The 14,295-nt window shown below is 39.9% G+C and overlaps 1 protein-coding gene across 1 annotated transcript in view; it reads right to left on the bottom strand.

Annotated features, from left to right (window-relative positions):
• Nucleotides 1–4,870: 4,870 nt before the first annotated feature.
• DCHS2 (dachsous cadherin-related 2) overlaps nt 4,871–14,295 on the bottom strand; it is a 105,724-nt gene continuing 96,299 nt past the window's right edge. Inside the window, exons 17-20 of the mRNA XM_069014868.1 lie at nt 13,627–13,757; nt 11,867–12,153; nt 9,764–9,902; nt 4,871–8,412 (exon numbers count right to left, since the gene is read on the bottom strand). Of these exons, the coding sequence (XP_068870969.1) occupies nt 5,789–8,412; nt 9,764–9,902; nt 11,867–12,153; nt 13,627–13,757 (3,181 nt within the window). The 3' untranslated portion in view covers nt 4,871–5,788. The remainder of the gene's footprint in view (nt 8,413–9,763; nt 9,903–11,866; nt 12,154–13,626; nt 13,758–14,295) is intronic.

The following is a 14,295-nucleotide window of genomic DNA, read 5'->3' on the forward strand; positions in this document are numbered from 1 at the left end:
TCAGTGATCAAGCCTAGAGTTTATGACATTCAGCAACAAAATTAAATATAGTTTACTGCAATTCTATTGCCAGAGAAAAGAGCAGGCTGCTAAACTTATCCATCTCTACCCAGTGAATATGTGATCAGCCAATGGCACAAGATGCTCCATTAGTGTGACAGAAGACAGAATTTGAAGTTCAAGAGCTATACTACTGGATTTCAGCCTAAACTGAAAAGCATGTGCATCTCTCAAGAAAAACCCTACCAAAAACCAGCACCACAAAATCTCCCAAAACCCAAATAAACCCCAAGTCCCAACAACCACTCAACAACTCCCAAATCCTTTCTGGTTACCTTAACAGTTACTAGGATAATTTTCAAAACTAATTCTACCCTTGACCTCAGTTAGAGAAGTAGAGAAGAAAAGTAGAGAAGACAAGTAGAGAAATCCTTGTCTGAAGGTATAAATATTCTGTGCATTCAATAAAAGAAGCAGCAAATAAGGCAGCCAACTGTAGTTTACATAAAAGAAGAATAAGGAAAACAGTAAGAGACCTTTCCCTTACAGAACTTCCCAGACTTCTCTGAAAGTCACTCCAAATAAGCATATAAAGCAACGTTTGCATCAATCACCTGGAAGCATAGAGGAACCTCCACTCCAAATCCCAGCCCCCCGCCCCATGCTGGTTCTACTCTTCTCTAGGCTCTCGATTTCTCTTCTCCTAATGCTCCCTTCCTGCTGGTTTACAGCCCTGCACACTGGGGAGCCAGCTCTCCACTGCCACTGACTCTTGCGGGAGCATCAGCAACACATATGTTTCCCATTTCTTCCAGGTGCATTTTTTATTCAAGTCCCACTGAAATCAGGGGAAGAAGTCTTGGGATGTTGGATCAGAACTCAGAATTTTAAAAACTTTGACATTGAATGAACCCTACAGCTTGTTAAAAGGGAAATGCTGGAAATGAGTCTGAACCTAGCAAGATGGGGTTTGAGACAGAGCTTTTGGAAGTCAACGCAAACAAGTTTGACTTGCTACTCATTTCTTTTGGTTATGGCACCAGTAACGCCATTTTAGAAACTCTTTTGAATTTCCCGCTTGAAAGTTTCCAACAAAAGGGTGGACGCAAATACAGGCAACAGCAAAGTAATCCCCCAGGCTGAGCTAGTGAGTAGGCACCATCTAGCCACAACCATTCTGAAATGTCACTTCTATTCAACAGCCACTAGTAGCCGAGCAGCTCTCACAGTCAACAGCTTAACTTTCATTTTCTGACTTTTCTGAGTGCTTTTCATAGGCAATCAACATGCAGTTTAAGGGAAGGTGACCAGTCTTATGTAAATAGTAACTTTCAAAAAAGGTTTCAAACATAAGGTTGTTTTCAAAAGGATAAAGTTATGCAGATATGACTGACAGTTTTCAGTGTAGTATGCAGGGCAGAAATACCTTGTTTTAAACATGATAGTCAAGAAAACTGAGTTTTCTAATTGTAATGATATTTTCATTTGAAGTTTCGAAAACCATGATAGATTCCTTTAGTCCTTTAGTATGACATCTGCATTTTCAGGCATATGGTTTGGCTCCTAATGCTTCATCCAGTACAGGACTTATTTGGGTCAGTCATTTATATATATAAACACTCATATAGCAACAAGGCAGCAATTGTGATTTTTGTGACTATCATCAGCTAAAGGATTTGGTATTTTCTTCGTTGCTCAAGCAACTCATCCATGTCAAGAAACATTTTGCAATTCTAGCCTACCCTGCTGCCTCTTGGTATTCCTTACAGATGCTCTTCCATTATTTTTTACACATTTTAGAAGAAAAGTATCTGATGTTTTATGAAGAATAGCCCTAGCAGTAATGTAAAGTGCAAGTCTTAACCGGAAAGTTTTAGGTCTTTTCCCTTCTATAAGGCCCCTTCTCTTTTGCTTAGACAGCCACATTTTCCCCAATGTTTTTTAAATGTTGTATGTATTTATGGAGGAATTTTCAAAGCCACCAAGAGGATTTTGATGTCAGACTACAGCTTTTTGAATGAGTTCTGAACATACAAATCCATGCACAGACTGAATATACATTAGGCTTTCCATATGTGCTAGCAAACAGCTAACAGAGCTAGCAACTATGAGGCACCCAAAACTATACTCAATTTGATTCTGCAACACTTCAGTTATTGCAACCAGATCATCTACGGGCAGCTAAGCCACATATTGCCATGGTGAGTTTGTTCTGTTGTGAGATACATTAAGAGCAAGAGGCTGCAAAGCCATTTGACTTGCCAAGCAAGCCAAATCCTAAATATAAACCTCCCACCACAGTATATTCAATTACAAAGTCGCAACTGCCTCCTATTCCAATTAGTGTTTTTACAGGATTTTAGGGAACACCCCCTTCCATTTGCAGCCAACCAGTGCAATTCCCTTCCTGCAAATGATTCAATTCCTCTGTGTTCTTCATCCCCAGAGGGCTGGTTTTCAAGGAGCAATGTAGGCAGCACCATTGGGAGGAGGTCTAATCCCAATGGCCTCACACATGCCTATGGTGGCCAACTGGATTGCCAATTGGTCTTTGAGCTGAAGAAGTATAAAGCCATATGGGCACAATTGTCAGTCTAGCTGATGTTCTAGTAACATTGATTTTTTTTGTCAGGGCAGCATGTTTGCAGTTTATAGGTCTCCCAAAGAGAACAGTTAAATAGAGTTTTCAGGAAGCTGCATGTCAGTTATGGAGAACAAGTGACATACAGCACAGACGATGGACGGCAACCAAATATAAATGATATTGTCAATGCAATAGACTTAGCAACAACGGTTCATTTTTATCACAACTATTTTTACCTGAAACTGCTTTAGGAATAATATTTGTCTTCAGCTGAAGATAAAACACAAACTAAATATGGACTTGTGTAGGTAACTAGTGGTTTTAGTATCATTTTAGAAAACATGCATGCATGCAATTTTATAATCTGTAAATGATGGGTTCCCCAAAAATATGAAGGTTTCTTCCCTTTGCACAGAAATCTCCTTGAACGTCAATATAACAATTACTACCGGTAGATGGAATTTTTATATCCATTTGGTAGTGATTTACACCAGTGTTTTCAAGGCTGCCAACAAGCAAATCCAGAAGGCAGGCAGCCAAAATTCCAGAAGAGACAACTGTCTTTTATTTTATAGCTTATGCTTTTTGAGCTTAATATGATTTTCCACTAACAAGTTCTGTACCTTCTCCAAAGTGCTAAAACTGGTGCAGAATTGCAAAGTAACAGAGCCTCTTCAAGGCAAGATAATATTAAAGTCATGGTAAGTCATAGAAGTTATACTGTTTACTTAGGGGAAAAACCAGTAAGGTTAAAAGAACTGTACACGATTTATTGCAGACACTTGTTTCAATGGTTACGTTTTTGAGCTTGACTATAAAGGACACAACAGTAAATCAGCTAAGTGTTGATTCCCATTTGATAAAAAAAAAAAATCAATAAATACATAAGAGACATGGGAAATATTGCTATAACACTTAATAGGAGCACAAAGTATGCATTGGTTATATCATGTGCTTGATGAATAGGATGCAAATCACATCTAATCTTCTTAGAAAGGCATTGAAAACAAGCTGAATTTGAAGGAGCAAAAAATGCACGAACAGAAACAGTTTTCTTGTTTTCCAAGAACTCTAGGAGGTGGGTACCCATTAGCACAGTGAGGTCCAAATATTGTCCTAAATATGATTACTGATACTTTTGAATGATTTCTAATGCTAATAGCATTAGAACATTTGCAAGAGCCATATTAGCAAAGAAAAAACTACTCATCCATTAGCCTAGACTCTATACACAAAATGAAGGCCTAGTTACCTGCTTCATATCTATCAATGTGAAGGATGAAAGAGTCTGTGTAAAGCATGCATTCTTCCACTGATCCCATGTTGGAAAGATGACCCGTCTAAGGATGGCACATGATCATTGCTCACCAGAGCAATAGCTGCCACTTGTCCATGACCATCTGAAACTAAAATCAAATTAGCAAAGTTGACTTCATAGAAAAGGTAAGCCTGGGTGCCTCCTGATAACTGCACAGAAGTGAACACCCAAAGAACACCTTTCACTGTATTAGAAATTACTTTATAACTTGAGACACATAAGTCAAAACCAAAAAGGCTATATATAACATAATGCTAACAGGCAGAGAACAACATTCTTTCTGAAATAATGTCCTTAAACTGAATCTCTGTGTTCAGATATGAACTGGGAACGACTCCTCTTTTTTGCTTTCTTCTCCCTGGCACAGTTTTTTGTCTGACTACAAAACTTAACATCCCATCTTCTTTCTTAGTAAAATTTGTCTGTCCCAATGAATTCCTAAGCTACGTCTCATTTCCAACTCCATGGCAGTACAAAGAACAAATGCCAGCTTTGAAAGAAGCACTCTTGCATAGCATTATGGATCCTGTTGCATGTGCAAGGTGTACAGTGTTGGTGTAGCCTCAGAAACAAGATCTTACTCAAAGACAGGTTATAAGCCCACAGGCTGCAAACCTTGACATGCATGACTGAGGAAAAGCAGCCACTGCACACGTGATACTGATCCCACAAAATCACTCAGCCTAACCACACTGTGTGCCTTCCACCCACCTGTTCTGACCTGTACAATACATACCTCCGTACACATCCAACTTGTAGCAGATTCCCATGCACCAAATAGACACTTCCCTACGGCCCAGTTTTAATACGTGTGACGCAAAAGACTTTTAAACATACTCTGAAGAAGAAACAGAGTTACTCTAGATGTATCTTCTGTGTATTTTATTGATCAATATACAATATACAAGCATATACAGCACGTGTATGTGTCTGGATATACACACATACACAAAATGCCATGTGTATGATACATACAACAAACAAGGCCAGATTATCTGGTCTTGTAGAGACCTTTGGTCCAGCACAGAACCAATGACCAGGGTGGAGGCATACAAGACCTTCAGAACTGTAACACTGTCTGTTAGAGCTGCCTGAGCACCAGGGCAACCTCTGTAATAGGACAAAAAGACAATAGATATCTACTTGAGATCTAGTAATAGAGAAGATGGTTGCCTTTATCTTACCGCTGGTTATTCTGTTTTCCAAAGGTGATCCATTATTCAGATTATTGTGCCTGCTGCCTTTAAACCAGAAGATAAACAAAAGGTGCACAGAAACTGCTGAGGGGGTTCCACAGCACAAAGAATAGCTAAGAAAGCCCACTGCACAGCCATTGCAGATGATGAAACCACACCAGGCCCAACAGATTGTTGGGACCCAGAGGCTGAGATGTGGGAAAGCTGGGTAAACACTAGAGAAAGAGCTCAGAAGGAATCCTTGTTTTATCCTTTGCCCACCCCCAAACCTGCTGTACTAACTCCAGTACCCTCCACTAATGCCACCACAGAATCAGTCAGAACCCACCAGTATGCTAAAGAATTTTTTCCACAATAAAGAATTACTTCCATTTTATATGTTATTAATGTATTTTATAAGAAAAATGGTAAAATTGGTTGAATTGGTTATCAGGCACTTGGCTGTATGTTTTACATAGGAAACCACAGTTGTGAGCTGGAAGAGAAGCCTCATGCTCTCACAGTGGTTTCTGGGAAGAAGAAGAGGTATAGTTACCAAGTTTGTGGCTATTTTATATTTTAACTTTTTAGGCTCATGAGAACAGAAAGAATACTGGTGATACAGCTCTGAGAGGCATATTTTGCTGTTAATAAATGGCAAAACACATTTTAATCCATATTTTTTACCATAAAATACTGTCAGTTAATAACCTAGACCTGAATTTCTTCCTCTGTTGCAAGTTCGTAGCTTGGATCAATAAGACATGTTCCTATCATTTTCCCATCAGACACTACTGGAGAAGCAGAAGGTGTCTGCATAGTAAGTAAAGAGAGAGTAGGAGAAAATCTGGGGGTCATGGTTGGTGGAGGGTATCCATGATTATGGATAAGGGGAGGATAAGGGTATTTATTAAAAGCTTGCCCTGATGTTATATTTGGCATTCTTGGTGGCACTGTCCTTATGCCAGGCTGTGCTACTGATGTTATCAAGGGAGGAGGGAAAACAAGAGATTTCTTATCCTTAGAGAAGTTGTGAATGTGAAAATTTTCATCTTTCAGTTCTGCAATATCATTAAACACTGAGGCAAGAGGTTGAAATCTGGGTTCGCAGCTGAGCACATAATCCCAGTTATAACTACCTCCAAGATCCTCATCAGAGGTGTCAACAGTTGCAAGCAAATCATACCCAGAGTCTTGCCTATCTGACATCAGGACATATTCTCTTGTGAGGTCTGTCATTATGCCTTTCTCTTTTATTCCAATTTTTGCAACTGTTTGAGACAAAATTTTGTGTGCATAGGCTGTGTCACAGGCTTCTTCTCTGCTTTCTCCTTTAATGGTCAGCATGTTCTCCATGCTTTGCATGGTAGCCGTGACATCCGTTTCTCCAGACTGACAGGAGAACTGATCAGGCTCTCTTGGGATCCCTGAATCTGGCATCTGTGAGCCATGCTCGCTCAATGCTGAGCTAATGCTTTTTCTGCAAGGATACTCATGGATCCTTTTGATTTCCTCGTCCTCTGCAGTCTCTCCTTCAGCAGAACCGTGGCCACTGGAGTCTGAATGCCTGCAGGAGACATCATCATCCTTCCCCTCTCCGATTCCTGCTAGGCTCAGCCATTTTGCTATAGCGCCCATGGGAAGCATACTGCTCTCTGTACTTTGGATTTTCTGGGAGTCCTCATCTTCTCTTACTGAATTCACATCAGTAGCTGAGGAGGATACTGCTTTTTTCACACAAGCATTCATCAAATTTTTCTGTTTAAGTCTCAGGGTAAGTGTGGTAAGACTGACAGCAAGCAGCATGAACACTGTCAGTGAGGTGGAAACACTCACCGTCAGGCTGTGTGCTGACAGTGTGGGATCACTCTCAGGAGAACTAGAAACATTTACAAAAACGGTGCATACTGTGAACCTCGACTCAATTTTGGGGCCATGAGCTCTTACCAACAATTCCAGAGTATCATCATTCCTTTTGATGCCATTTTTCTTTCTGTGAATAGTCTGAGTCAAATAAATATTACCACTGGTTCGATTCACAGAAAAGAATGGAGAAGGTTTTAGAAGGGAGTAATGAACAACTCCATCCAGTCCACCATCACTGTCAGATGCTGTTACTCTGCCAATCAACTGGCCTGCTTCATTCTTCTCGGGGAGATTAAAGAAATAATGTTCTTGTGTAAACACTGGGTCAAATTCATCTCTCCCCTCAATATCTACCTGAACTGTAGTGGTAGCCAGTAAGTCACCTTTGTCTTTTGCTTGGATTATTAGACAGTAACTATTTTGACTTTCATAATCAAACATTTGCTTTGTATGAATATCTCCTGTTAAAGGATCAATAAAGAACATGTCATGGTCTCTAGGAGCTTCACGATGAGCCAAACATGAAGACTGAATGGAGTAGGTAAGGTGTCCATAGGAGCCTTTGTCAAAATCCAGTGCACAAACAGCACATACAAAAGAAAAGGTAGGCAGATTTTCACTGACAATGCAGCTCAGACTGGGAAACAAAAAAAGTGGGGCATAATCATTGTCATCTAGGATGCTAACAAGAACAACAGCAAAAGCCATATTTTTTATATAATTTCCTCCATCTGTGGCTTGGATAATCAAAGTGAATTTCATGGTATCCTCGTAATCCAGTGTTTTCGTCAAATTCACAGATCCTGTTCTACCATCCAAGCAAAAATGCCCTCTCTCATTTCCAGAGACGATAGCATAAGTGATCTCTGCGTTAGTGCCAGCATCAGAGTCTTTTGCTGAAACCTCAGTGATGTGACTGCCTATAGGGATGCTTTCTTTGACATGAACATAGTACTCTGGGCTGCTAAATACTGGAGGATTATCATTAACATCCAGCACAGTTATTAGTACCGTAGCAGTTGAATTCAAGGAGGGTGTTCCATGATCAGAGGCAAGGAGGACCAACTGGTGAGAAGAAGCTCTTTCCCTGTCAAGGGCACTGCTCAAAACAAGACTGCCAACAAGTCTGTAGGATGTTTCTGACCCCATGACACTTGTTTCTACGGAGAATAAATTCTCAGCGTTGCCAGCAATAATAGAGTATTCAACATAGGTGTTTTCACGTGTCCAGTCGCAGTCGACGGCTGAGAACAGGAGGATACTTTCTCCAACTGAGGCATCCTCGCTCACACTGAGATTGTACAGAAGCTTTGTGAAGCGAGGGGCACAGTCATTTACATCTTCTACGTGCACCTCTATGGAGGTAACTGCATTCAGAGGGGGACTGCCACCATCTGTGGCTTCTATCAGGAGATGAATAATGGAAATATTTTTCAGCTGCGTAACTGGTTCCGTGGCAAACACCGTACCTGAAAATAAAACAGAATTAACAAAAGCCCAGACTTCCCAGGCAAGTAAATGTGATTCCAAAAGCTGATTCTAAAGAGTCATATTTGAAAATGACTCAGCTGTAATGGCTGTACACAACAAAATAACTCTCTCACATCTGGAGAGTAGTGGGCCAATGTCTGCATAGACATCAGTGACAAGTGGCGACCCTCGGGGTCTATACTGGGACCAGTACTGTTTAATACCTTCATCAGTGACATAGTGGGATAGAGTGCAAGTTTGCAGATGACACCAAGCTCAGTGCTGCAGTTTACATGCCTGAGGGATGGGATGCCATCCAGCAGGACCTGGACGAGCTCAAGAAGTGGGCCCATGGGAACCTCATGAAGTTTAACAAAGCTGAGTGCAATGTCCTGCACAGGAGTCAGGGCAACCTTTGATATCAATATAGGCTGGGGGAGGAAGGCATTGAGAGCAGCCCTGTGTAGAAGGACTTGGGGGTACCAGTAGATGAAAAACTGGACATGACCCATCAATGTGCACTTACAACCCAGAAAGCCACTTGTATCCTGGGCTGTGCCAAAAACAGTCTGGGCAGCAGGGAGAGGGATGTGATTCACTCCCTCTGCTCTTGTTAGAGCCCACCTGGAGTGCTGCATCCAGCTCTGGAGTTCTCAGCAAAGAAAACACATGGACCTGTTGGAGGAAATCCAGAGGGGGGCCATAAAAACAATCAGAGGGCTGGAGCCCCTCTCCTATGAGAAAAGGCTGAGATAATTCAGCCCAGAGAAGGCTCCAGGGAGACCCTACTGTGGCCCTAAAGGGGGTTTATAAGGATGGGGACAGACATTTTAGTAAGGCTTTTTGTGATAGGAGAAGGGGTAATGAATTTCAATTGAAAGAGGGTAAATTCAGAGTAGATATGAATTTTTTTTTTTTCATTGAGGGTGGTGAAACCCTGGAACACATTGCCCAGAAAGCTAGTGGATGCCCCATCCCCAGAAACATTCAAGGTTGGGTTGGACAGGACACTGAGCAATCTGACCTATTTGAAGATGTACCTGCTCATTGCAGAGGGTTGGACTAGATGACCAATTAAAGATCACATCCAAACTATTCCATGATTCTAGGAGGTCATAGCTGATGCTGTGAATGCAAGACCTCCCCTCAGTGGTGCAGTATCACATACACATACTGCACTTAGACCAGAAAAAATATGCACTGTTCAGGGACAAACTGAGAACTCCAGTCTTTGATACAATCAGTTCCCCACTGATAACAGCAGATTTAGCAAAAACACATGAGAAAGCAACAAGACTCTTCGATTTATACTTAAATAGCTGAAATAATAAACCATGCTTACAGACTCACCCTTCTTGTGATCAATGGAAAATCCCTCAGAGGAAGAGAGGATTTGGTAGGAAATCATTCCATTACGTTCAGAATCCCTATCCATGGCAGAGAGTGTCAGAACAGTGGCATCCATAGAAATGAACTCTGGCAAGTTCACCTGACATACAAAGCAAAAATAGAGCTTTAGAAAAGATTTTAGACATTAAAAAATACATTTGCCTTTATTTGATCTTATTAGAAAAACCCACAGAGTTCCCAGCTTTGGAAAAAGTTTTACCCACCCATTTTCTTCTGGGACAAAACCAGAGAGAGTTGAGATATTGAAAACTATGCCTTCAATATGGCCAGAATTCATAGTAAGTTTTAAACAGTAGTAAAATCCATCTAGTTCATTATGACAGCAGCTTCAGAGAATAAATGAATCACTTTTTTCAAGAGTTCACTTATGGACTGCAACTAAAGGCTCTTCCCCTTGCTTTCAAAAACCCCTTCATTTCCATACTTGGAATACAGTCTGCAGTCTCTGCAGTGTAAGACTGACCACTAAAAAAGCCAACATATGCACCCTGAAAATTCCAACACTAGGGCACTTAATCACCACTGGACTATTCCTAGAATTCAGCTTTTCAAAATACTCCATTTTTTTTCTTCTAGGAAACCAAGAAAGTCCATTCCCTTTTTAAGAATTTTCATTGTTTCAAGTCCAGATACAGCACTTTAGTGACCAAAATTTCCTTCCACCTTATAAATCCAACTTCAAATGAACAGTATGATACAGCAGCCACCTCTATCATAACTTGAAGTGTTAGTTTAAATAATTTAAACAGAGAGATTATATGTATATAATAATCACATACATATATTAAACTACATATCAGGAACATAAATACGAAAACACTTGAATGGACAATAAAAGCGTAAAAATCAGGATGATGAATAGGGAATTATACATATCATCAACCAAAAAGCAGCAGTGTATCTTACTTGCCAAGCAACACATCAAAACATCAGGATTGTGGAAAGAGAAGCTCAGCTGTTTACATTAAAATAGCAAATAAAACTATGCTGTTTTGCATCAATTAATAATGCTCCCTATAATGTCTACTCCAATCTACAAAAAAAGTTCCTAGCATTTGCACAAGCAAATACTTGCCTAAACTACTCTCCAAAATCAGACACATACGAGAGTTGAGGAAAACTAAGGTCTAAAAATCACTTGAGTATTAATAGTGCATTTTTTCCAGAATGTAGAGTTAAGATTTTAAGCGGAAAATTTACACAAATTCTGTCAACTCAGGCACCCAAAAGTTTCACAGGTGCCTACAGTTTGTCCCAGAGGCATCTAAGTGACTAAACTCCTGTGCCTGCACATGCTCAGAGGTTGAAAAATTCTTTACTAAGCCAAATGTTTAGACTTCTTTCTTTACTAAAACTGTCTGAGACTTATAAATGAAGCATTATTAAATCCAAGTCTTCTGTGGTGCCTCATATTTTTGGCTCTGGGGACATCTACCACACACAAAAAGCACCAAGTCAAACAGCTCAGTTCACAGAATTGCAGAATGGCTGGGGCTGTTGGGCACCTCCAAGGAGGTCACCTTGTGCAATCCTTGATCGGAGTAGGGTCGCCTAAAACAGGGTGCCCATGCCTGCATACTGCTGAGTTTTGAACATCTCCAGAGACACAGGTTCCACAGCCTCTCTGGACGACCTGTGCCAATACCTAGTCAATGTTAGAGTTTTTTTTAAAAAGAAAGTGTTTCCTGATGTTTAAATAGAATTTCTTGTATGTCCATTTGTGCCCACTGTCACTGTACTGTCACTGGGCCCAACAGAGAAGACTTTGGTTTGCCCATCTTTATTTGCCCACACTAGTATTTACACACAGAGGAGACAGAAACCACAAGCATTGAAACGGAATAGTTTCCTCAGCCCTTTCAGCAGAATTCTTAGGAAGGGGATGGGGTTTCCTAGAAGAGGTCTGCTCTGTTTCTCCTCAATAATAGTTTGCAGAGACCTTTCTTTCTAAGTGCTCAAGACAAATATAAACAAGCACTCCTACTATTTGTCATCATTATGGAAAGATACCATGTGCTGATTGTCCATTTGCCTTGTTCCCACCTGATAAAAGTCTTGAGTAAACACCGGAGGGTTATCATTGATGTCCAAGACAAGGATGGTGAGTTCTGCTGCTGTTTGATGCACAGAGTCTGAAACTATGATATGCAGCGTATATACAGCAGTTTCTTCAAAATCTAATGGTTCCACCACTATGATAACACCAGTGTGTTGATCGATGGCAAATTTCATTCCAGGACTATTATCAGAAATAAAACCAAACTGAAGTGCTGGTCTGGAGTCTGCATCACTTGCTGACACTCGAGTCACTATAAAACCAGGCAGGGCATCTGAAACAATAATTTCGAGAATAAGTCAGAGTTAAAAGATAATGTTACAATTTCTAAAGATTTTGCCTATTTTGTAATATTGGATCTTGGATATTTATGATCTTTCCATATAGCTTTTGATATGTTTAAACCTTGTGCTTTACAATAATCGCAATATCCGGAAAAGCTATGGGAAAAATAGTGGATTTCTTCAAAGATATGTGCTGTATCCCAATTTTAATTTGGGTTTTCTTTAGACTTTCCCAGATCCAGTGTAGTCATAACAGTTTTTTTTCACCAGCAACGGGAACTTACATAGTTTCCCACAAGCATTTAGGTGATGTAAATTTACTGAACAATGCCACAAGAATATTTAACTGAGGCAGAGACCCCTGATCTGGGTAGGACCAGCAAATGCAATTCTGAAGCTGTTCCAAAAGAGGAGAAGGCCACTAGAAAGAAACAAGGCCTTCAGACAGACCTACATGGCACAAAAATATTAAGAGATCAAGGTATAATCCCATGAGATTGAGAAACTGGATACAGACAGCTTTTGTCATCAGCCAAACAGACAGTACCAGAGACTGCAGACTGAACCTTTTAGTGATCATTTTACAAAGCCTGGAACTAACAGGAGCTAAACCATTTCTCATTTGCATGCCTGGGGCACGAAGCCTCAACAATGCTGTACCATTTCCTAAAGCAAGTGTTCTTAAAATGAATACAAAAAACTAATTAAGTAACCAGTAGTTAACAGCTGCTGTGCATCTATGAATTCTGTACTTGTCACTACCGGTGGGAGAGAAATTTAGGAAAGACTAAAACCTATCAGAAAATACAGACTTGGTATCTTCTGTTAACAGGAATACTGGTGTTTATAAATTTTCTGCTTTGTATCTTAATGCATTCACGATGCCTGTATTTGAAAATTACAAGTTTAGGACTCGGGGTGTGCAGATGTTGAGCTAATGTCACACAATACACAAGATGTATGCTGGGATGAGAACTCAGGAGGTCCTGGGTCCTTCTCTTCATGATCATCAACTGGATCAAGCTATAGAGCATTTTAACACTTCATTCAAATTCATAGAAAGTATTTCTTTCATCACAATGACGTTCAAAATGTTTCATTTCTAGCAATGCTGGTTTTAACACCAAATATTTTTATTGGAGAAGAGCAGAAATTGAAGGCATATGAAGGATACGATACTGGAGTCCAACATGAACAGATTAAAGTTGTATTTCTGCAGATTTTTTCCCTCTTTCTGAATTGCCTATGGTTTTGTTCCAAGCTATTCTTAAACACAATGTTTAAAGATCAAAAATAATGCCTCTGAGAATAAAAGCAGATCACAATTTGCTTTGATATTTCAGTTTTAATAATATCCACTATAATTTTTACTACAGTTGTTTGATTACACAAATCACCAAAAGAACTATCATCATCTGACAATTCCTAGCCTTAGCAAAATTTAGCTGTGCTTTCACACTTACTTTCTGGGACCTCCACTTCACCTAGTGGTTGGACAACTGGAGCATTGTCATTAACATCTAACACTTGTATCTTCACAATACTTGTAGCAGAGAATCTGGGGTTTCCTTTATCAGCAGCTTGTACAACCAACCTACAATTAAAGGAAGCACTAATTGTCACTTCTGATCAGAAATCACTGAATTATGCACCACTATTATAAGCAGGGGAAGTTTTAAACCCAAATGATTAGTCATTTCTGTTCCTCATTGCAACTCTTAAATTCTATCTTTTTTTCTGTAAGGTTGACTGTCCACAGTTTTATTTTTTGGTTTTGCAGGAAAAAAAAGTCCAGGAGATTCTACATGGCAAAAAAAATGGTAAAGTCATACCAAGAAAAGGGAAGTGTTCATCTGTATTCATTTCATCCATTTTCATACCAAATATAAGTGGTTAAACAACTCTTTCAAATAAGACGCAGTTCTCCCATTGGTAATTCAGAGCAGGAATTAAAACCTAAGTACTAAATTATCATTTGGAGGAACCTGTCTCTCTTCATTGTTTATAAAGGGACAAAAGGGATGTGGAAATGGGAGAATACAAAAACATCCAAAATACTATTCAGCCAGAATGCCTGCAGACACAGAGTAGCCCTACTACTACATTATAAATGCAAGTGATAAAGTGAAAAC

Source organism: Aphelocoma coerulescens, chromosome 4 (assembly GCF_041296385.1).
Source record: "Aphelocoma coerulescens isolate FSJ_1873_10779 chromosome 4, UR_Acoe_1.0, whole genome shotgun sequence".
Lineage (NCBI taxonomy): Eukaryota > Metazoa > Chordata > Aves > Passeriformes > Corvidae > Aphelocoma > Aphelocoma coerulescens.